Raw genomic sequence first — 21,865 nt, 5'->3', positions numbered from 1 at the left:
AATTTTATCCTTGGCCGCTCTGCCAATACCAATGCGAGGTGGGGAGGAATTGATTCCTTGAGGAATGTCGAGTGAAAATTTTCACTCTGTTCCAGAGAGATAAATGCAACAGCAGATTTCTTAGCTAGAGCTGCTGCTAGATCTGAAACTTCACAAGTTAACTCCTTGGTCGCCTTTGATATTGAAGGAGTTAAAGTGGGATGCATATGGCCGTCCGAGGTTTCATCTCTAATTGACATGTAAAATTTTTTTTCTTCCAGATTTTGTTATGTACACATGGGTTTTACGTCTAAGTGGAACTAGTGAATTTGGATATGCCAGGGGAAAGCAGGGATATGAGTGCTTTAGCTCCCTTGAACTTATGTAATAAATTTTCTGTTGTATCTACTTTTCGCTCTTACTAATACAAATGACCTTTTAGCAGAAAAAAAAACATCTAAATCCACAAACCTTGGCTGGGCAACAACAAAGTGGATCTGGGTCCAATGCCAAAAATGGTTGATGGGAAGACTTTCAGTTGAAAACAGGAAACGACAGAACAACAACTGAATGCAGCTTCTCTCGAACAAGTGGACAAAACATTACGGCTAATGCATCAACCAGTTAAAACTATCAATCACTACGTAGATGCACTCACATTCAGAACATTAGCAGAGGTTTACTGATTGACCTGCAGAATGTGATGAGCCACAAGGCTATCAGACATTAACGAAAATAGCTAATCTGGAAACTGCGTTGGTTGAGCCTCCATGAAGCTGGTAGAAAGTTCAGTGGCAAGACAAAGTGACTAAATACAAGAACAGAACAAATAAACATTATAGATGAGGAACATTACTAAATCAGAAGTACATCAAAATGCAATGATGCTCACCAAAAAAAAAGAAAATGCAGTGAAGGGAAGAATCCAAAACTCCCAAGCATCTGCGCAAGCCAATATCAGTAGATTGGGGGCTGGGTGGGTGGTATTAAGGAATTTGGTTAAAGAAACTTTTCAAGACTAATTAAACTTGTTTCTTTAATGCCAACATGTCCAGATCTTTGACTGGTTCCACATGATTTTATCACATAGCAATCCAGTTCAGCCAATATCCTGAAAATTCAAATTGTAGAACCTAACGAACAAAAGTTGGCTGAATCTTGCACTGTTTACCAAGATAGCAACAATTGTGACTATTGAAGATAATCACAAGGAATTTGGTTAAGAAATTGTGCTTTTGAGACTAATTGAACTTTTCCATCTTTGAGAGGTTGGACATGATTTTATCACATAGCAATCCAGTTCAGCCAACAATCAAGTCCTCAAATTTAACTGTAGACCCTATCGAACAAAAATTGGTTGGATTCTGCACTGTTACTCTCTGTATGTGATCAGGGGATCTGGCAGTTTTCCTTCAGCCCAACTGTATCCTGGGACACAATGAGAAAAGGAAGAAATGTTAGCAGGACATAATGCATATCATTACATTGAAATACAAAGTTGAACTCATAAATCTGATGGCCATCAACATGTCAAACACAGAATGGTCTCCGTGTTAAATAGTTATTACCTAGGTGATCTCTACAGAAAAATGCCAAAAAGATGATTACTAACAACTCAAAAGGTAACATGCTAAAAAGATTGATAATTATTTGAAATAATGACATCCAAAACAGATGTGGATTTTTTATTTTATTTTTTTACTTTTTATTTCCTTCTAATTTTCATCAACCCAGTCACAAGGACCGGGGACGAAGGTGTGGAGGGATGGAAGCTCGAATCTGAGACCTCCTTGGTCTTATTGCTTTTATGTAGGAGGCTGGCACCACTGTGTCAAAAGTACAACCACAAAAACAGATGTGGATTTGGCAGACCCAAAGAAATCCAAAAACAGTTGTTGCCCCCACTAAATAAAAGATATGCATAACATAATCTTTGACATGAGAACTGATGCTTGAAGAAATGATACTTGGGTGTCATGTTGAAAGCCTCTCTCCTATCAAGAAACAATAAAAATCCTGATTACTAAAGAATAACCAACATACCATAGAGCCACAAGAACTCTATTGGAACATTTTGGAGTAGGCCTTCCTTTCCTGGTCACGTCTATCAGCAATCTGAAATGCATTTTTCAAAATTTCATAAGAAAGTGAGGAAACTATCCAATAAGAGATCAAAATGCCTAAAAATTGAAGCAATTAAGAACCTTCTTTTTTGCAGCAGCAAGCTCCTTTTTTATACCACCTGAAATATAGGAAATCATAAGGCAATGATAAAAATCAAGATCTGATTTTAGACAGGAATATCCAACAGGGAAGAGTGTATAAATACAGTCTTTTTCAATCAGCCTGTTAAACAACAAGGGTATGGCAACAGGTTTGATATCCCTTGACAGAACAGTCCAACATGGACTTAAAATTACATAGGCTGGACACAGGGTGTACAACACAGAATAATACGCCAAACAATGACTGATAGCCTCGCAAGTTCGACATCTTGCATCGCAACATCCAAGGTACTGCAGCTTTCTCACAGCTTCTTATATCAACAAGATTAAAAAAATTGTGTATCATAATAGAACTGCTCTATCAAATTAGTATCAAAGGATTAGTGCCATCTAATCTGCCAGATATGCGACCCATTCTAAAAAACCATTTTGCTTTTTTACATTACATTTGTAGCATCTGAGCTACGTGGTGGCACCAGATATTATACCTCTTGCAAAATTTTCAAATGATAAATCACCAAAGTGAATCCAGAAAGACAGATTCTCAAGACCAAGTTCATGTTGTCTCTTTGAACAGTTTGACAAGAGAAATTGCAAATGTAAATAATTTACTGACCATCATTTGGCTCCAAGTCTAGTGCCTTCTTGAAGCTCTCCACTGCACTATCAACATCATTAAGTGCCATATGTGCCTGAAAGTAAAACCATTATCTTAGACATTCCAACTACTTTCAATGGAAAAAAGTAGTCCAATATTCTTGCTTCCAATAATGTATTTGGCATTCGCACATGAACTCAAGCAACCCCAGGGAAGGACAAAATTCAACAAGTAAATGACATCTTTCGATGACATCACACAAACCAACCAAAGCCAATCAGTAGGTCAGGAATCATGCTAATCTTGAACTTATGTACAAGGTCCTAGTCATTCATTGCAAGACAAAGATCATGACTGGTTAACACCATGGGATCTCCAAGGTAACTCTATCTGAAGCTCAGGGTAATTCTTCCATATTTGATATTACAAAATAATGTCTTGTCACCTTTAATGTAATAGCACCACTAATAAGAGCAAGAACTCAAATACTAAAGCACACCAGCAAAAACCATTATTAGTGTTCCATGCTAACAGCTATAATAGTGGTTAAGCAATGAAAGTCACTAGAGCAAGCAAAACACATCTAAAACTGTAATGAATAGTCAAGCTATTTGTGAAAAAGTGCACAGTCATCATGGTGACAACATGAACCAAGGCAATTAAAGGTGAAAAAAAAAAAGATGAGACTAACAAGTTGCGAATCCAGGCAAAGCCGCCTGGACAGCTTGACAACTAAACTATGGTCTTCACCATTCCAAACCAAAGCAGATCAAAGTTTCACACCACACACAATCCCACAGGAAAAGCTATGGATGGGACAAGTTCAACATAAGATGCCAGTGCTGAATCAAAAAGAACAACACTCTAGGCTATAAAGCCTCATCCTAACAAAACCCTACAGCAAAGGGATTTAATAGAATCTTTGAATTAAGAAACATGAAAATACAGAATAGTAATGTTCAAAAAACAACACTTGCAATGATTAAAATAGCCAAAATGCCAGACAGGATATCTATAAGGTATGCACATACACCCCAAATCACTTTACGGATGCAAGACACCAACCTGCCCTTGGCGAAACAAAGCTTTCACATTATTCTCCCCATCACGCATCGCAAAGTCTGTGTCCAACAATGCTCCTTTTAAATCTCCTAATTTCAATTTACAAGCCTAAAGCAAGAAATATTTGCATATCAATCTGTTAGAGAAAGAAGGGCAATCACTAAAAAAAAAGCAGAGTAGAACCCATCAGCAACAAACTAATGAACCCAATTAAGGATGATACTAGGAAACAAGATAAACAGAATATCTACCTGAACGTAGCATGAAACAGATTAAAAATAGTTAAAATTTCCTTACCCCTAATGTTGGAGCTTGAAGTTAATGGTAAAGAATGCTAGATGTTACCCCTATGGCCCTATTATCATGTATTTTTCCTTCAATCACTAGGGTGGCCCTTAGCGCAATGGTCAGTGGACCATAGTTGTAGCTTGAGGCCTAGGCATCAGAACAGCCTCTCAGCAAAAATTGCTGGGTAAGGCTACATGGCAAAATTGCCACCCTCTGCGGACTTTACTTTTAAGCCTATGGCACCAGATTCAGCCATACTTATCCTCATCATTCATTTCCAGATTAGTATGTCTTCTCACGTGTACACATGTGCATGCAGGAAATTATTATATTAATATACCCATCAAGAAAATCAGAAATAACATTTTCGGTTGATAAGAAAAATTAACTTTCTTTTACCTTCGGCTCTCGCCTGCCGCCGCCCCCCCCCCAGAAAAAAAAAAAAAAAAAAAGGGAAGAAAGAAAAAAAGACATTCTGATATTTGATTGGCATTTACTTCTGTTACAGCTATTGGAATGCCAACAAAGTGCTCACCGTTGAAAATACCAAAACTACTCCATCCTATCCATCTCCTCACCTTCTCAGAATTTATGTTTATTCATCAGACCAATTTACTAATCTTTAAAGCAAACTGACTCCTCCACAAAAGCTAGTCTTGTAAGCAAAAAAGAACTTTGAAATGCTTGGGCTTTTAAATCCAAAGGCACATTCTTAGTGTGTCATGAAACCATGCCACATAGATGGAATGGAGTCTTGTCTTTGATAAAAATTTATACAAGACAAGTGAATATGCATAAAGCATCTCTTACTAATTCTTCTTAGCCAATTTCCTGGCTAGATAATCAGAGCTATATATAGATATCCCTATTTGTTGCATCTGAAACTGTGGGAAAATAGTCGTCAAAGCAATCCAAGGCAGTGGAGGGGTGCCAAAGCCTCCTAGGTGACTAAGCACCCTCGTATGTCACCAACATGCCAAGTTCTATTTTTTTTTTTATTTCCCCTCTTTCCTAACATTATTTAGTGTGCTACAATTCATATCATAAAAGATCAACATTAAGCCACACCTAATCATCAAACATAAACATTATGTTGCATCAACTCATCAAAAATCAATGTTATGTGAGGCTACCACCTCAACTCATCAATACTAAGCCAATAGAGCATGTGGGAGGACAGGGATCCATGGTGTTGACAGTATGAAGCTGAGATTTTCCTGATTTCTTGGGCCATCCTCTTTCCTTTAATCTCATTTCATTTTCCATTTCTCAGCTCTTAACCCATTTCTTCATATAATTTTTCACCTTCCTTACTTCCCTTTCTCTTTGTGAGAACCTGCGTCCTCCCTAATTTGTCTTGAAAGTATCTACTTAGCCGATCTCATTTGGCTGTAATGAGGGCAGTTGTTTTTCTTCTAGTGGAATCAAGCAATCAAAAAACAATATTAACCCACTAAGTTATCAAAAATCAACATAGAATCTGAAAACGACATAGATGAAGAAACAAGCTATGGAAGCTTGAATCAATGAAAGCATACATGTGGTTTATATTGTCCTTGAAACTAGTCATTGTCCTAATATACTTAGTCTCACATCTGGTAATCACTGTACTTAGAATATATGATCTTATCCCCACGTAGTTAAATTGCTTATCTTAGAGATATATTGTTCTCTAAGAAGTATAACTGATTTCATGATTTCATTTTTACAAGATTTTTTTTAATTATTTAAAGCACAAAACCAGCTTTCCAACTTGTCTAAGATTATTTAAATATATTTTATATTGAAGGAGTAAAATTCCACTCAAACCTCAGTGTGCACAAATAATGTCGAAATCACCACAAATGGAAGGTTGAAATTGCACTACAACTGAGGGAGGTTGAATCTTTATCCTCTTAGAAAATATAGTTTTTCTATTTTTTTTCCTATAGGATTTAAATAGGAGGATATTTTCTTGGTCATGAATATTTCCTTTAGTGAATGAACTAACAAATAAAAGTCAATGCTTGGCGGAATGAAAATCAGTGCAAGGCGTCTGGAATAAGGTGCAATCACCTAGGCCCCGACAAAGCCACCTACATATACCAAGGTACTCCCCAGATGATAGCTTGACAACTATGTATGCAAAAAAATTTTAAATATAATCTTATGTAGAACTATGAGTGAATTCATTATGGAGTAACTATATCCAACTCCTCAATTAATATACAAAGTATCCTTAAATATACATGATTTTCTAGGGACAAATCTGAAGACTGATTTAGAAACCAGTATTTTGTGAAGCAGCACGTTTGCAAGACGTTGAGTATACTACCAAGCATGGTGAGAGATCTCACGAGATATCTTGCTTTTTTGGCTTACCAAGACGAGATGGGAGTCGAGTTAATAGAAATAGAATATCTTGCCATGAGATCTCACCCCTAGATCTCACGAGATGGCGAAATCCCCCTTTTTCTGGTTGATCCAAGTGGTCTAGGGGGTTTTAAAACCCCCAATCTCGTACGAGAGAGGCATATCTAGTTCCTCTCTCACCTCTTTCGCTGCTATCTCTCGCCCATCTTGCCGGAAAGTTGAGTTTTAGCATGAATTTTTTGGGGATTCAGCTGGATTTCAACTTCCAAGCACCTTTAACACATCTACACCATCAAATTACCATCATTCAAGCCCATTTCAACTAGATCTTCAACAAAGGTAAAATTTTTCCCAAATTCAAGCCCATTTTTATGATTTGATCCCATATTCCCATCCCATGATTGTCTTGTACACTTGTGAACTTATGACTTATGGATTATGATTTATGACTTACTACTTACTAGAACTTCTAATGGTTGTAAAATTTTGAAGACATTTAAGTTCTTTGATGTATTTGATAGTTGACATACTAGCTTTTCATTTATATTCATTAAATGTTCTACATCACATATTGTCTAACCTTGCATTTCCTAATCCAGCAGCATTTCGGTTTCACACATAGGGTCGACTTGGAAGACATACTTAGGGTTATTTTCTCACAAATCCAAGGTCATCAGTGTATTCAAAAGGCCTTAACTAGGCTAAATACAAAGTTTCAACCTAATCGGGACCCTAAAACCCACCGAGATGGGCCACCGAGTTGACACAAAAAAAACACCACATCTCGACTGACATCTCAATTTTTCAAGGTGGCAAAAACTCTCTCGAAAGCAAGATCTTCTACCATTCTACCAAGACAAATCTAGAAGTATTCATAACTGTACTCAACTCAAAAATAAAGAATCTTACAGAACTGTTTGTGAATATCTGTGACTTCGTTTTCCTCAAATTTGAGCTCTTCTCTGCAACATGATATAGGTATACAAATCAAACTGGAGAAAAGAATGGTAACATAATACTCCAAATGGATACAAATATTATTAAAAAAAAAAATGCTTGACCTTCATCGATGTCCTCTTTCTCCCAACAGAAATATCCAAATAGCGCAAAGCCTTGCGGTACTTCCTAAGAGCCATCTTGTAGTCTTGCTTCTGTATACAACATTGAGGGTTACTAAAGGATGTCGACCCATAAAAGATGCTTACGAGTAGACACTAAATGATCAAATTGGCAACGGAAATTATGTCTTTGAAAAGAAGAATAACTCAAAAAGGGATTACTCACCACACAATGTCAGTCAAAAGCACAAATGAGTGGATAAAACATATTGAGAAATTTCCATAAAATACAAATTACCTTGAAGTGTTCATTTCCAAAAGTTTTGACAGCATTTACAGCCTTTATCCACCAATCGACCTCATTAGGCTTCTCATCAAGGTCAGCTGGCCATTCGGGGTAAGTGTCACCATCTTTAAAAAAATTAGTAATCCCATCATCTGCCCCTTCAGGAATCTCCCCACAATCAGCAATGATAACTTCATCAATGGGGGAATCACCTTCGGCAGTAGTAACATGCTCAACTGATCGAACCACTCCCATGCCTTTAACAACCTTTCCAAATACAACATGCTTCCCATCAAGATGGGGAGTACGAGTTGTAGTTATAAAGAACTGGGATCCATTGGCGTTTGGACCAGAGTTGGCCATCGATAACATCCCCTTTCTCTCATGTTTCAATTCAAAATTTTCATCTTCAAACTTCAAACCATAGATGGATTCCCCTCCAGTGCCATCCCCTGCAGATATATCTCCACCTTGTATCATAAAACTTTTAATAATCCGATGAAAACGGACGCCCTGAAAAAAAAAATGAAAAAAAGCTTCAACATGACACTGCACCAGCGTTCTTGATTCTTTCTGGTCCAATAAGGGACAATGTTCCATTGATTTCTTTGAGAAAGAACTATTCCAAGAACAAAAACTACTGATGGGCTTAACCCAATAACAATCCAAAAAACCAGTACTGTCCTAATTAAAACAAAAATCCCCTTCATTTCTGAAATTTAAAAGAACAAACCAAAAGAGTAAACCTTGAAAAGACTGTATAGAGAGAAAAACGAAATGAAGCAATACCTTGTAATGCAGAGGAACACCCGTGTTGGGACCAATGCCTTTCTCTCCCGTGCAGAGAGCTCTGAAATTTTCAGCAGTCTTGGGTACAACATCGCTATAAAGCTCGATGACGATTCTCCCTTCAAGCTCCCCTGCAATGCTAATGTCCAAGAAACAGCGTGGATTCACCATCTTCTTATCCTCTTCTTCTTCTCTACTTCCTCTACTTCTCCAGATCAATAATACCAACCAAAATCAAAGATATACCCTAAAGAAACGTAAGAAAACGTCAAAACCCTGTTTCTTGAACGAAAAAGAAAGAGTCTTGAAATTTCCCGCAGCAACCACTCCAATACTCAAATTTAAACCATGTCAGTTGGGTCGAGGGAGCTCTGTTCCCGAAGTGGGTGTGAGTGTGGGGTGTGCCGCTGTGGTTTCTATAGTATTTAGTCTTGGCTTTTTTTTAATGTCTATTATAGTCGTGAAAGTGCGACCAGCACGAGTTAATGCGCATGACCGTCAAGTCGAGATTTTGGACAGTCAAATCGAAAATCTCAGTCGAAATTGAATCTCAACCGTTTAATTTCATTGGTCGAGATAAAAATTTCGATCTGAAGGCGACTTGACAGTCCTACGTGGGACCCACACAAAGTCCAGTCACGAGACTGCTGGGCTTTGGTTCCCCTACTTTAATTTAAATTTCTTGTTTGTAAAAGAAAGATATTATAATTTATTGAGTTGGTTGTACTATGCGCACTGTGCTCATGTTTTCTATTGCATCAGATAAGAGTGCTAGATTGCGGCTTATGCGTTCATCGCCCGTAAATAAAGTAGTACTTTTTGTTTTTTTTGGGTTAGAAATAGACAAATTAGGTTGACACGTCCATCATAGAAAAGTCTAGAGTAGTTCAAATTTGTAACTGCTTGGAGTAATCAATGAAATCTTGTATCATCAAGAAAGGAAAGAAACCCAAGCAATCAGCAAAATTGTTTTGTTCAGTTGGAACAAGTTGTTATAAGCAAGGTTGTTTTATGACTTTTGTCAAACTTTCTAGTACCGAAAGGTGATAAATGGGTTATTCTATCAAATTAGACTTTTTGATGGGATATTTTTTAGGTATCTTGTGCTAAGCTGTGTCAATCAAAAAAGAATGGTAGCTTAGGGCTTCGTGATCTTTATTTTTCAAATTTCAACAGTGTTTTATTAGCCAAATAAGTTTGGAGATTATTTTAGAATTTTAATTTCTCGTGGGTCCAGAGTTATTAAATCAAAATATTTTCTTAATGATGATTTTCTTGATGCCAGGTGTTCGAGGGGATGCTTTTGGGGTTGACGGAGTTTATATGTTGGGAAAGAAGTTCTTAATAAATGTTTGATTTGAAGTGTCGGTAATAATCAACAACCAAATGTATTTTATAACCCTTAGATTCTTGATTTACCTTTGAATTGTATTTGGAGATATCCCCCTTCTGGCAATCCTTTATGAGTTAGCGAATTAATTCACGGACCTTTAAGATCATAGGACCATTCTAAATTGCAGCTTTGATTTTTAGCTTATGAGATTACTGCAATTCTTAATATACCTACTTTATTTGAGGCCTTGCATGATAGATAGATGTGAAAACATACTAGAATATGTATTTTTACCGTTAAATCTGCTTATTTTATGGAGTTAAATGGCTTTTTGGGATTCATCTCCTAGGGGAACCACATTTGCCACTTTATCTTATTGGACTACAATTTGGCAAGTTCATACGCTACCCAAGATTAAGATGTTTATCTGAAAAGTAGGCCATAGTGCTCTACCTACAAATTTAAATTTCAGTGATAAATTGTATAAATATATCCAATAAAAATTCAATTTTGGGGTTTATGTGTTTTTTAAACATAAAGTGGGGTGTCAATGCTTTAAGACCTCCATTTTGGGGTGTCAATGCAATTTATCAGAATCATTTGCATTTCAGTTGCTTAGATTTGGGTTTTCTTCGATTGCATATAAATGAACTAAAGTCTTGATTGGCGAGGAACCCTACTCAAACCGATAATCACATGAATTGAGAACATGCTTAGAATCAAAACTACTTCAACAGAGGTGGGTATCATTCTTTTATCCGAAAAAATGAATGACATTTTGGATTTCATTTTGTGTTCTATTGGAGGTTTTGATACGGCTTGATTCTATTAGAGGAAAAAAGGTGACTTTTTTTTTCCGGTAAAAAGACGGGGTTAAACAACCCAAAGGAACAAACAGAAAACTTACCTTAAACAAGACTCTCCATCCACCATGAGAATTCCTTCTAACCCTGGAGGATCGGAGAAGCCCATGGGTCTAAGGGACAAGTTGCACCCTAGACTCCATCGGCTTTGTTTGCTTCTCTACCAGATGACAAACCTCACCCTTCCATTGCCGAGGGTTTTTTTTCCTCATGAGGCGACAATACTCCCTTGTGCTGCCTCAGGGTCGGGGAGCACACCTCCTTGAATCGGTTCGACCGGTCGCAAACCCCAACTCCGCCAACCTGGCCTTCGATGATCGCTATTGTTCGCTTCAGGGTCGCCGGGAACTTCCTTGCAACCTCCCTTGAACATCCCCTCTTGATCCGCCCCCCCACCTCTTGTTCTTCTTTCTATTGAGAGCATCCACATTGCACTTTATCCGGTCACCTTGGGGTTTTCCACCTCCAAAACTTTTGATTCTTCTTGTTTGGCATTATGAGCACATTGACCGCGGCCACCGTTCTCACTAGTCCTCGATTAACTTCAACCCGGACTTGGTCGAACAACTCCTCTTCATGTATATCACTATTTCTCCAATTCCGAGAATAGGTGCACAGCGACCAGTGTCCAACTCCCCATCGATTTGGACATGGAACCACGATTAATGGAGAACCATTCTTCCAGCCACACTCGAACATAGTATGCTTTTCCTCGGCCACCACGCATCCATACCCCTTTGGGTGCAATCTCGCAAACATGGACAATTTTCGTGTCTGCTCATCAGCTACAATAGTCTGCTCCATTAGTTTCATTCTCATCTTGCGATGGTTATTCAATTCTGTTATTCACCTGAAGGAGCGAATATGATAGGGGACCCTCAGCCCCTCCGTCTTCCAATTCTCATCAGGTGCCTTGATTCACCCTACCCCTCCACGTTGTCATCGCCGAGCTACGGAGAGTTCCCACATTCGTCGGCTCCATGAAAGACATCTCTACCTCCCCCAAAAAGGAGGTCTACATCATCAATTTTTCCAAAACATCCATGGGAGGAGATTCATGATGCGATCTTTTCTCCACTCGCCATTTCCATCAATATATTGACTCACCGTCTCTTTCCTCATGCTTGGGTTAAGGTTACCATTTACAAGGGAACCCAATGTAACCCCCGGAATCAACCAAGCATCCCGCCAAACCGAATGGTCCGACCATCACTCAAAATAATGCGACGTTCTCTAACACTCTAGGAGCACCCCCATAATGCCTTCCAAAGAGGGGAATCAATGCACGAAGCCGAGAAATTAGCCTTTCGCCGACTAGAGCCATATTTCTCCTTAAGAATCGCTGCCCAAGGATTTTGCTAAGAACACCCCACACCAATTTCATTAAGAAGCATCTTGACTAGAGAGGCAACCCACCTCCTTGTGCTTGTGGCCCTAACTCTCCCACTTGACTAGATGCATTCGCTTTTATTCTCTATGTCACCCCAAACAAAGCACGTATCGACTTCTCAATCTCGACAAACACCCTTAGAAATAGGAGTAGATTGCATAGTGTAGTAGGGGATTGTCATGAGTCGGATCTAGCCGTAACTCTCCCCAGTGACAAAGAACTCACCTTCCACCCCCTCCGGTCTTTCACCTTAGAGACAATATAATTATAATCTCCCTTCTTTGGTTTACCATTCCAAATGGGAACACCCAAATACGCCCAATATCATTAGTCAAATGAAGCCAATCTTCTTAGAGATGGCCTTGGCTAAATGATCATCAACATTCCTAGAGCAATGAACTCGGTCTTCTCAACACTAACTTTCTCCCCGAGCACAACAAAACTTATTAAGGCACTCCATAATCACTTCCACTTGGGTTAGAGAGCCTCGCAAACAAACCCTCGTCCGCACTAGGTGGGAGACTCCCACACCTTTCGCCCAATTTTAATAGGCTTCCACTTTCCCTCGTCGATCTTGATGCTCGTCATCTCTCCATGCAAATACAATATGGTGAAGAGGGTCCCTTGCCAAGACCCGGCGGCTTGACTCTGCGCCTCCCCGTTCCACAACCCTCTGCTTGCCGTCGGTGCCCATATCCCTCAACAGGCTGGTTCCCCTCCACGGATTCTCGTTCCCACCTCAATCTTCTGGCCTTCTCCGGTCTTTTTTGGCCATGAGCCCTCTTCTCCTTCTTTCTCTGGTGTGAAACAACTCTTGGCATAATTATTTCTCCTGGTGTGTCTCCCGGAACAAAACTCCTGTTGGGCCCCACTTGCTGAACTCTTTGGTCTGTTGGTGATGTTTTCGTGAGAATCTTGCCGCATTCGAGAGTGGGCCCTGGGTCCCCTTTCGGCTTTCCCCTTGGGATTTTCCGGTCATGGAGGTGAAGTTTTGATATAGTGGGGTTTCAATTCCGGTACATCCCCAAGGGCTAGAGTTTATAAATTTACTAACTCTAAAATCCTTAGAAAATGTTACATTTACATATAATACCCTTGAGTTTTTAATACAAGTCTGATGACGTGGTTGAATCTCGACCGTCGGTTGTTGGCAGTAGCAGCTGCCACAAATTAAAATCCGTACTAGAGAATGTCTTAGAGTTATGTTTATTTTCTGATTATTGTTTGTTTGAACTTATTTTAATAGAGCAAAACAACATTTTTGATTCCCTGGCAAGGATGAGCAAGGGTATTGTCTTATACTGTTTGGTCGAATTCCGATCCTTATTTATTTTATTAATTAAAAAAATGTCAAGTGGGAAGTTTTGAAAGATTTGAATTGAGTGGTTCACTTTCTACCTTTAAAAGAAAAATAAGAATTTAGTTTGAATCCTTTGGGGGCCAAGGACAAAGCTCCTCCTATATTAATTATATAAAAAACACATTGAAGATGTAGTCGAAGATGTAGTCGTGGTGCACCCAAGCTGGTCGGATGAACCTCATTCAAAAAATAAAAGAAAAACAAAAAAGAAGAATTTGAGCGATTCATTGGGTCGATTCGGGATTGAATTGAGCGATTCCCCGATTTGATCCGCGAAACCCTGTATGTAGACAATGACCCGAGATCCAGCACACGATGGTCGTCGCTTGCAGATCCGAGTTCTGGTTCTTCGCTGTAATCCTGAATCCTGACTGCCATATTCATCGAACGAGTGTGTGTGTGAGGAAGTAGAAGCTCAAAATGGGAATTCCACGAGAACAACAAAATCTCTTCTGCTTGAAATGGCCATGGGAAATCCATCAAAACCCTAAAGCTACTACTTCTAACCCCTGCCAGTTCGAAGTTCCTTGGCTCTTCAAATCTCTGCAAAATCTTGGACACCTTGCTACCAATCTCTTCGATTCAGCTTTGAAAATCCCTGATACCTCGGCCAGAACCTTCAAACCCTTCCATTTCGATATCGGAATTAAACCTTTCCGTTTCATTCAAGAAGCCAATGGTAAGAGGAGACATATTTTGTCCCCGGAAGAACAAGGTGAAGCTGAACACCGTGCTCTAGCTTCAGCTCTGGCTAGCGGGAAAGAGGCTACAGTTATTGAGTTTTACTCTCCCAAATGTGGCCTTTGCAATTCTATTCTCAAGCTCGTCATGGAGATAGAGTCAAAGAACTCGGACTGGCTTAACATTGTCTTGGCGGATGCGGAGAACGAGAAATGGCTACCTGAGGTTTGTATTACTGCTCCCTGATTATAGCGCTATCTTTTTGAGTTCATGAAGCTCGAAACGAAAATTTCTGCTTTCTGCAAAGTTGTTTATCATTTACATTCTGGAATTAAACTTAGCGCTGTAGATGATATTGCTAGTTTTCATTTAGTCAGCGTTTTTTATGATACCATATTATGGATCAAGTGAAATATGCTGTCTAGAAGTTACAACGACAATTCGCTGGTCAGTATAGGTTTTATTATCCATGTATCGTGTCTCCAGAAAATATGTTGATGCGTTGGTTGGAGGAGAATGAGAGGAGAGAAAGAAAGAGGGTTGGGGTTGGAAGGAATGCTAAAGACATATTTTAGCAGACCTCTGGGTATCTGTTTGAGAAGTTTCATGTTTAATCAAGTATTGTTTTTGCATGTTACCTGGAGTTATAGCCATGTTAAGTGGATGAATGAACACTGTCATGTCTGCAACTGGAACATTGATTGAATCCTCCTGATTTGTAGTGAATCCCTAGTCAGTTTTGTTTACTTCGACAATGTATAGATGCACATCCTCATTTTAAAATGATTACTACAGTTCCACCTGATTGAGTGTATAAGGTTACTGGTACTAGTAACTAATTAATATTTGTTAATAATACATGATAACAAGAATTGGATAAGGTTTGGGATTTTTACAAGATTAAGTCATTTTAGTCCTTGCTGAAGTTTAAGTAATTTTTTTGAATGGTTGACATCTGGTAGATGTTTGGTAAAATTTAAGGAAATAAGAAAAATTAGAGATATATTTAAAATTTTCACCCAAAAAGGGATAAATTTAGAACTTCACAATGAAACTTTAGGGGGTGCTTATATAAGCATAAATAGATATGTATGATGATTAAATGTAAAAGGAACCACCGACAGTGGTATTCTGGTTTTGCAGACAGAAATGGTTACATTAATAGCTGGGCCAGAACCCAGAATCCAACTACATATGAAAAAATTCCTTCATAAGTTGGCTCAGTCTGATAAGTGAAGTATGCAGTATGTTATTGCTAAAACCTACAGAAAAAGGTGAATTCCAGCATGTTATTGCCAAACCATTAGACCTCAGTGATTTGGCATTTGACATGACCTGTCTTGGTACATTTGACATTGAGACAGAGATATTCGACTTTGTATGCTTGAACTTTTTAACATTCTTTTTAACAGGAATCTTCAATTCCATAGGCCAACTTTATTGGTCAAAGGTGCCTGAAGCACAATACAATCCACTAAGTTGTGATAAGAAAGACCATTTCCTAATCCACTAAATCTTTCTGAGTATAATTACCCTGGGAAATTCGACGTTCATTCCAGCTCACAATCATTTTCTTTGGTGATGTGGTTGTGGTTTGTGCATTACATGTAGATATGGTTGTGCAGGTTCATATTTGCATCAAATCACATTTTAAACTAGTATCTCTGCTTTGTGCTTAAACCACTTTCTTTAGCTGTGGCATGTGCATGATTGCATTCAAGCTTCCAAGTGGTTCTTCCAATGATTTCACTTCATAAATTAAAGAAGTTTCCAGTTGATTTTGATTTGGTTTAGATATGTTTCTTGCAGCTCCTCTACTATGACATCAGATACGTCCCTTGCTTTATACTGCTGGACAAATATGGTCGAGCATTAGCAAAAACTGGTGTCCCATCCAGCCGGCTTCATGTAATTGCAGGTCTTTCTCATCTTCTCAAAATGAAGCAGCCTCAGAAAAGTACTGCCTAAAATTCACCATCAGGTCCGGACTAAAATCAGGGTTCTAAAGTCCTTGTAAATTCATTACAGAAGTGTGATCTTGATCAAGGTAAGGCATTATAATTGTCCAGCTTGATGGTGTAAACAGTTCAAAAGACAGTTTGTGGACTTAAATTGTCAGGACTTTGATGGAGGTTAGCTTAGATGTTCTCTAAATCAGATAAAAAGGAAATTAACTCTTAGTCATTTTTGTATTTTAAACTTGAGGAGAAAATTGTCAAACTAGGCAACCCTTGGTGATGTTCTTATGCTTCCAGTTTCTGTTACCATTCACCATTTTGTCAAAGTAGGCTATCGTTCTACTGCCCTGTTGGAAGTAAATTGCTCAGTCACATTACTTGATTTGAATAGGATAAATAAAGTATCCTTTTAGTGTCCACTAGAAAATCTAATTGCTGTTTTTGGTATATTTTAAATTCTGTTTTTCCTCTCTGGATTTGTAGTTAATATTTGTGATAATCAAAGTTTAGTTTTAATTCTCATTCATGACATTTGAAGTTTACATTATTCTGTTGTTCTCTTTGCATTAATGTCTCTTCACTTCTGAACATGTGAGTGAAGAAAAACAGAGGTTTTGTTCAATATTCTTTTGGTGCAACAAAGATAAGGGTTGGGTTGCTCATTCTCAGAAATAAATTGGCAGGTAGTTTTGAATTCAGTTACTTGAGTTCACGGCCCAAAAAAAAAAAAAAAAGTACTTGATGAATATTTTGACTCCTTTTCATCTCTAGGGATCAAGATAGTTGGAGAATGGTTCTAAACATGGCTTTCTTTCTTCTGTTTTGTGTGTGTTTTCCCGGGGGTGGGCGGAGGGGAGTTGGTTGCTTAACATTCATGACGATTAACTCTGCAAGTTAAGAACTTGCCATTGGCAAATAATTGATTGATTTGGGTATGTTCTAATGAGGGATTTAAGCTTATCTCACTGGTTAAATTTCTAGTCTATGGTGTATGGATTAAGAAAAATGCTTTTAGGCTTGTAGATAATTCCGATGACAGCTGTGCCATTGGCCCATTATGCTAGATTGTCAGATTAGTTGAGGTTTATGAAATTCGTGCAAATTTTTAGAATTTTGAACCGTGAGTTTACTCACATTATATGATCTCAATGGTATGAAAGTCCGAAACTTTTTTTTTTGGGATATGGGCCCACATATATTTACCAGGTTCGCCACATTCGACTTCGAGGCTCGAGGTCATCTACCTTAGTGGGCCTTAAACGGTTTTCATCTGCTTTGGGGCCAGTGGGGTTGGGCTAATCAGTACCCATTAATGGGCCCATAGAGACCCTGGGCCGAATTTACACAATAACCTGTTCAAAAAAAAGAGAGGAAAACCCAGGGACGAAGATAGATGCAAAGCAATCTTACTATTTCATCGTTTGAAATGGACAGAGAACAGGAAAATTTAGCCCAGAATGGGTTATTACTCTCTCCAAATAGTTCATTATTTTGAAAATCATAAGATAGCTGTCGTTTCCTGACATTGATCGCCTTTTAATGCATTCTGAAGAGCTGAGTCCAGTAATGGGATTTCATGGTCTCGTTTTAATGATCATATTAAAGAACCAACTACGAGAAGAAGATAACAACAGATGAACACTAAGAAATCCTGTCAATTGTAATCTCTCCAAGGATGAACAGAGTAACCCACAAAGAAGACAAGAGGATCAAAGATTATAAAACAAAAGCACAGGTTTTGAGATCTCTTAACATCTATGAATAAGATTAGTCACCATCATCTCATCCAAGTGTCCATGCTCTCAGTCATGAGATACCAAACAATAACAATGGTGGTGGGAATCCCAGAAAGAACACAAGAAGATTATCAGTTACAGAGTAATTTAAGAAAAGAATATAATAACCCATTTCACATACAGTAAAAGAAAGAACAGATCGCTACCCAGGGGGCCTAATCCAATATCTTCTGGGCCTGGTGAAATGAGATGCAATTTGAGTCTAGTGACTCTATGTTGGTTCCAGAGGGTTACACTATGACTAATTTAGTTCTTGCTACAACTTTACAAGTAAATCGGAGTCATCCCATGACAAGTCGGTCACAAGATGGTTTGCTAAAACCTAAAGTTAAGACTCAATTTAAGCTCTAGTTTTTAACATTCATCAACTCCTACTAGTTTTAGCAATGTTGTTTTCTCTCCAAATTGAAGGAATGCAATGCAAGAAGAATTGAATGCTCTTCTCCAAAATGGGACTGCCTTTTTTTTTTAATAAATTTTTTAAAGAGAGATATTTGTTTTTAAAAAAATTAATATTTTTAATTGGTTTAAATAAAAAAAAAAAAAGAATTTTTGGTTGGGAGGGTTGAGGAGGGGGGGGGGGGCTGCCACGGGGGTTTTTTTTTTTTAGTGTTATAAAACACACCACCAGAGTTTTTTTTTTTTGATTATTGGTGGGTTGTTTGTCCTTGTGCCCCTTCCCCCTTTTTTACAGGGGGAATTTATTGAAAAGGTGTTAAAAGAACACCCGGGGGGTTGCCCCCCCCCCCCCCCCCCTTTTTTTTTTTTGAATTTTTTTATAAGGTTTAAAAAACACACCAAAGAACAGCCCACATTTATCATAGGCCCAATGGTATAATATTCATGGGCCACACATGGGCTAGCCCAACTTAGAAATAACACTAATGGGCTACACTTAGCCCACATTCTAGAAGGGAGGGAGATTCTAGAGGAATCTACATCTATAAAGTATCTTGTCTCTAGAAATATCCCTAGAAATATCTAGACCCACTAGAATATTCCTAACCATTAGATTCTAGACACTTGTACAAATCACAACCATTCATTGTATCCTACCTCACCTATAAATAGGGGAGGGATTCATTTGTACAAAGCATCAAACAAGTGAGCAATACAAGTTCTCTCAAGGTTCTCTTTGAGCTCTAAGCTTTCTTCTACTCTCTCTAGCTGGGTTTTAGGCTGACTTAGTGCAAGAAAGTGCTAAGTGCCGGCACGGTTGGCTTAGTCAATAACTAAGGCCGTGACATTTGTGGTATCAGAGCTTCGGTTGGGTGTGTCAAGCGTGTGGGAAAACACGATGACGAGCGAGTCCGAGACGTTCAATGGTGCACAAGAGGAGCTAAACCGTGGGAGGGAGACCCACACCACCAAGGATAGGCGCAAGGGCAAGGAGAAGTCTGTTGAAGTTAGTGCAACTATGGAGCCACGTCTAACGCGGGTGGAGTTGGCGATGGCCGAGGCAAGGGAACGCCTTGACGTTGGGGAGCAAAGGACCGATGAGCTCGATGGCCGGATGGACGAGCTCAAGGAGTTCCTATTGGGTGCTCTCAACACCATGGAGCATAAACAACAACAACAACTTGATGCTCTTCAAACCCAAGTGGTGGAAAGGATCGCCGCGGTGGAAGCTCGTGTGCGCGAGTTGAGTAGAGAAGTAGCAACGTGCAAGAGAACCACGATTGGAGGGAATGTGTGGCGTGAGGCACCAAGGGTGGAAGTGCCAAAGCCTAAGGCATTCGAGGGAACAAGAGATGCTCGGGAGGTTGACAACTTCCTATGGCACATGGAGCGGTATTTCGAGGCTACGTCGATGGAGGACGAGTCTACCAAGATCAAGACCGTGCAACTCTACCTCACCGAAACCGCAGCTCTATGGTGGAGACGAAGGTACAATGACATGCAAAAAGGTACGTGCACCATAGACACATGGGAAGACTTCAAGAAAGAGCTTAAGAAACAATTTTATCCGGAGAATGTTGCATTCTTGGCCCGAAAGAACATCAAGAGGCTAAAGCACACGGGGTCGATTCGAGACTACGTGAAGGAGTTCTCAACACTCATGTTGGAGGTCCCGAGTATGACCGAAGAGGAACTTCTCTTCGACTTCATGGATGGGCTCCAAAATTGGGCCTCGCAAGAGCTACAACGTCGAGGTGTACAAGATCTTGCTACGGCTATAGCGGCGGCGGAGTCCTTAATAGAGTTTAGAAGGGACGAGTCTAAGGCCAAGAAGAGCAATAATGGCAAAGGTGGGGGAGAGAAGGGGTCGAAGACCGACCACACAAGGGAAGGTACAAACAAGTTCTCTTCGAACAAGGAGGGTGGCAAGCAAGAAAAGAAGAAGAAATTTCAACCCAAAGACAAATGCTTCCTTTGTGATGGACCACATTGGGCTAGGGATTGCCCAAAACGGAAGGCCCTAAGTGCACTCCTCGAAGACACGGATGAAGAGGAGGTGCACATGGGATCATTGCAGCGGCTTGGTGCTATCAAGGCCAAGGAAGACAAAGCCCCTACATCAACAAAGGGGTTGATGTACGTAGAGGTGCGTATCAACGGCAAAATGGCAAGGGCCATGGTTGATACGGGGGCAACACACAACTTTGTCTCAACGGAGGAGGCAAAGCGTTTGGGGCTCAAAACGAGCAAGGAAAGAGGGAGCCTTAAAGCAGTCAACTCGAAGGCACGCCCTATCGAGGGAGTTGCCAAGGGAGTCGAGATGACAATTGGGGCTTGGAAAGGCACCGTGGACTTGTCAGTCGTGACAATGGACGACTTCGACTTGGTGCTTGGCATGGAATTCTTGACACGGGTCAAGGTCGTACCTATGCCATTCTTAAACAAGGTGTGCATTATGGAGGAAGGAGCACCTTGTATGGTCCCAACGATACAAGGGACTAAGGAGGGGCCGAAGCTTCTTTCGGCCATGCAATTGAAGAAGGGAGCCGAAGAGGGGCAAGTCACACATTTGGCAGCACTCTTGGAAGACAAGGAGGATGTCCCCAAGGCAGCCAGACCGAAGGAGGTCAAGAGAACTCTAAAGGAGTTCAAGGACGTGATGCCCCCTGAGTTGCCCAAAAGCCTACAACCAAGGCGAAAAAGGTTGGACGTGGCTAAGTCATACTTAGACAAAGCCACAAAGAAGATGAAGAAGTGGGCCGACAAGGATAGACGACCCACAAACTTCGAAACTGGGGATATGGTCATGGTGAAGTTACTACCCCAACAATTCAAGTCCTTGCGAAAGGTGCACAAAGGACTGGTCCGTCGGTATGAAGGGCCGTTGAAAATCGTGAAGAAAGTGGGTAAGGTTTCCTACCAACTAGACCTCCCACCAAAGCTCAAGATCCATCCTGTCTTCCATGCAAGTATGTTGAAGCCTTACCAAGGAGATGCGGAGGATCCTAGTCGTGGGACTTCTACAAGGGCACCTACAAGCATAACAACATCCTATGACAAGGAGGCGGAACATATAATGGCGGATCGAGTAATGCGCAAACGTGGGGTGCCTCCGAGTCGAGAGTATTTGGTGAAGTGGAAGGGATTGCCTGAGAGCGAAGCAAGTTGGGAACCAGAAAACGCATTGTGGCAGTTCCAAGAATATATAAGGAGGTTCCACGATGAAAACACGACGAGGACGTCGACGGAATAGGTGGGGGAGAATGACACAGCCCAATTTATCATAGGCCCAATGGTATAATATTCATGGGCCACACATGGGCTAGCCCAACTTAGAAATAACACTAATGGGCTACACTTAGCCCACATTCTAGAAGGGAGGGAGATTCTAGAGGAATCTACATCTATAAAGTATCTTGTCTCTAGAAATATCCCTAGAAATATCTAG

The 21,865-nt window shown here is 39.9% G+C and overlaps 2 protein-coding genes across 2 annotated transcripts; one reads left to right on the top strand and one right to left on the bottom strand.

The window, feature by feature from the left end:
- Nucleotides 1–18: 18 nt before the first annotated feature.
- LOC149014940 (peptidyl-prolyl cis-trans isomerase CYP40-like) lies at nucleotides 19–9,042 on the bottom strand. Its single transcript, XM_089156095.1, is given in 10 exon segments — nucleotides 19–1,407; nucleotides 2,023–2,094; nucleotides 2,184–2,221; nucleotides 2,821–2,896; nucleotides 3,868–3,972; nucleotides 7,414–7,466; nucleotides 7,566–7,593; nucleotides 7,596–7,655; nucleotides 7,861–8,361; nucleotides 8,638–9,042. Coding segments are annotated over 9 exon segments (1,086 nt in total). The 5' UTR covers nucleotides 8,809–9,042; the 3' UTR covers nucleotides 19–1,407; nucleotides 2,023–2,040.
- Nucleotides 9,043–13,805: 4,763 nt separating this feature from the next.
- Nucleotides 13,806–17,318, top strand: LOC149014939 (Thioredoxin superfamily protein). The gene is made up of 2 exons (XM_089156093.1): nucleotides 13,806–14,489; nucleotides 16,074–17,318. Exons 1-2 carry the CDS (start codon nucleotides 14,004–14,006, stop codon nucleotides 16,230–16,232), a joined length of 645 nt encoding a protein of 214 aa, XP_089012219.1. The 5' UTR covers nucleotides 13,806–14,003; the 3' UTR covers nucleotides 16,233–17,318.
- The last annotated feature ends 4,547 nt before the right edge of the window (nucleotides 17,319–21,865 follow it).

Source organism: Hakea prostrata, chromosome 5 (assembly GCF_041222555.1).
Source record: "Hakea prostrata isolate BN-2017 chromosome 5, UWA_Hpros_2, whole genome shotgun sequence".
In the NCBI taxonomy this organism is placed as follows: Eukaryota; Viridiplantae; Streptophyta; class Magnoliopsida; order Proteales; family Proteaceae; genus Hakea; species Hakea prostrata.
This window is presented reverse-complemented; position numbering and strand designations above follow the sequence as displayed.

What these genes read in the sequence shown, in the direction of transcription:
- LOC149014939 (XM_089156093.1), top strand. Translation starts at nt 14,004, where the DNA reads ATGGGAATTCCACGAGAACAACAAAATCTCTTCTGCTTGAAATGGCCA. An exon ending in ACGAGAAATGGCTACCTGAG is followed by an intron (nt 14,490 to 16,073) that starts GTTTGTATTACT and finishes TGTTTCTTGCAG; the next exon opens with CTCCTCTACTATGACATCAG.